Here is a 2,519-nt window from a genome sequence, read left to right on the forward strand (position 1 = left end):
GGAGGGAGGGAGGGAGGGAAAGAAAGAAAATCCATGTTGAAGTGTTTAAAGGGGCTTGATACCTCCAACTCTAAGGGTGGGGGGAGGCACACAGTACAAACAAATATTTACCTACAGTGATGAAGCAAATGCAGAAAATGTAACCAGTTACTGAATCATATGGGAGTTATCTGAAACATTGTTGTAACTTTCTGTTCATCTGTAATTATGTAAAAATGCTATGTGAGTGAATAAACTGCTTTATGTCACAAAACTAGCATTTTACTTTTAACAAGACGGGATTTGGCCAGGCGCAGCACCTCATGCCTGTAATCCTAGCACTCTGGGAGGCCGAGGCCGGTGGATCACTTGAGGTCAGGAGTTCAAGACCTGCCTGGTCAATATGGTGAAACCCGTCTCTACTAAAAATACAAAAATTAGCAGCGCATGGTGGCAGGCGCCTGTAATCCCAGCTACTTGTGAGGCTGAGGCAGGAGAATCGCTTTAACCCAGGAGACGGAGGTTGCAGTGAGCCAAGATCATACCATTGCACTCCAGCCTGGGCAACAGAGGGAGACTCTGTCCCAAAAACATAAGGAAAAAAAAAAAGACAGGGCTTCCCGTCAAGGTCATCCTTCCCAAATCAAAATTATGCCAAATTTGGGGACAAACAGCAAAGGCTATCACAACCTTCATTTTCTTTAAATGAGGATATACATCTCCATCCTGAGGTTCTGGGAACAGGTTCTAATCTGTGCAAAAGCATTAAACATTTCATGCAAGCCAGCTTCAAATTACTCCTCTACTCCTCCAGGACCCCACAATGCGGACCCTACTACCACACCTTTAAGTGTTACTTCCTCTTCTAAACTGATTCAAGTGACCAGACCAGGACAGAAATCTATCTACTGAAGGAGTAACACTGACTCAAATAACTAAGTATTTGTTCAGCTAACAATTCCCTCTTCCTTAAGACCACCACTGCAGACCACTCTGCCACATACTGCAGGCAGATCCAGAGCCAGTTACGTAATATTTTCTTACAGCCCCAGTGGGAAAAAAATTGGGGGGATACCATTATAACTCAGTCCAAACTAGCATTATTTCAGATAATCAAATTCACAAATGAAGAGATACGTTCCAAAAGAAAGACACCAGTTTAAAAAAAAAAAGGCAAAAGGAACAGCTGGAGAAGGTAGGAAAAAACCCAAGATCTCAAAATAATAATAATAATATCTGTTACTAGGTAACAAAATCAAGTCTGACAAAACCAGAGGCCACCGAATTAAACCAAACATCAGCAAGCCTTCTTGGGGAAGGTGGCTAAGGGTAAAACAAATTTAATCTAAACTAGTTTTGGCTCCAAGGAGCTGCAAGTCCACAGGCGTGCGGTGAGGGGGCTGACAAGGACCCCCAAGGAAAAAGTCAAAGTGCTGTGCTTAGATTTTGCAAAAAGATGCAGGTATGGTGGGTCTCCAGATGACTTGCGGCAACATAAAAGTTTCATGATCAGAATTGGAATTCAAAGTGGACCAAAAAGTGTAATAGAAAAAAAAAGTATGAAAGGAAACCTGAAATTGTTCTACGATGCTTGCTTTGTTTTAAAGGAAGCTCACATTCAGGTCAGGATGGGAAGACCAAGTTCGTTTGTGTGTGGCAAAAAGGAAGTTTTAGATGTTGCTGAAAAGTTCACTTATGAACGTGGGCACCGAGTTTGAAGGAATAAGAGAAAGACTACGAGCACGAAGAAAAAGCAAGGGGGCTCAAAGAGGCACAACAAATAAATCCTGACAGTTAAGAACTGCTACCCACGCTGTCTGACGGCAGAAAGGCCGCGGGAAGCTGAGGGGCAGGGGATGGGCGGAGTGCCAGGGCGGAATCGAGGTCATAGCGGAGAGGGCAGAAGAGAGAGCTGACGCTGCCGAAGGAGGCAGGAGAGCAGCCCCTGCAGTCCTGCGTCGAGGCCGGAGCAGACCAGCACCTCTGACAGCCTAAGGAGCCGAAAACACTACCTGCTGGGCCCAGGGTGGGCGGACCGGGCGTTTAAAGGTCAAGGTCAAGGTGGGGTTTGGCAAGCGAGGCATAGCGCTCAAAGGAGACCGAAAACATACAAATAAGAATGCTATTATAAAAGTACGACTATCGTAATTTTTTTTAATAAGAAAAAATAAAAGGTCTCCTGGACGGCTGCAGGGTGGAGGCGGCCCTGGCAGGAACGCGTGCAAAATAGGCCGGGGGCTAAAGTCGGGACGGAGGGCGGGCCGAGGGACCAGTACTGGGGCACCGGAGGGAGGGAGGCACTGAGACTTGGGCCCAGGGCCTCCGCCGCACTCACTTGCCCTCCTGGCAGTCATAGAGCACGATGGAGTCGTCGTCGCTACTCGAGATGACCGTCTCGCCGTTGGGGCTGAAATCGAAGCAGTTAATCTTGTCCGAGTTTTCGCGGAACACCTTAGCGACGCGGAAGCTCCGCAGCACGCTATCGGTCAGCTTCATGGCGGCGGCTGAGGAAGGCAGCGGCGGCGCAGGACCGGGGCGGG

General features: G+C 47.7%; 1 protein-coding gene across 1 annotated transcript in view; it reads right to left on the bottom strand.

Annotated features, from left to right (window-relative positions):
- Positions 1 to 2,513, bottom strand: part of WDR82 (WD repeat domain 82) — a 23,633-nt gene extending 21,120 nt beyond the window's left edge. The window contains exon 1 of the mRNA XM_011958841.1: positions 2,315 to 2,513. Coding sequence (XP_011814231.1) covers positions 2,315 to 2,475 — 161 coding nt within the window. The 5' untranslated portion in view covers positions 2,476 to 2,513. The remainder of the gene's footprint in view (positions 1 to 2,314) is intronic.
- Between the last annotated feature and the right edge of the window lie 6 nt (positions 2,514 to 2,519).

This window comes from Colobus angolensis, unplaced genomic scaffold, assembly GCF_000951035.1.
Source record: "Colobus angolensis palliatus isolate OR3802 unplaced genomic scaffold, Cang.pa_1.0 Scaffold477, whole genome shotgun sequence".
Taxonomy (NCBI): Eukaryota; Metazoa; Chordata; class Mammalia; order Primates; family Cercopithecidae; genus Colobus; species Colobus angolensis.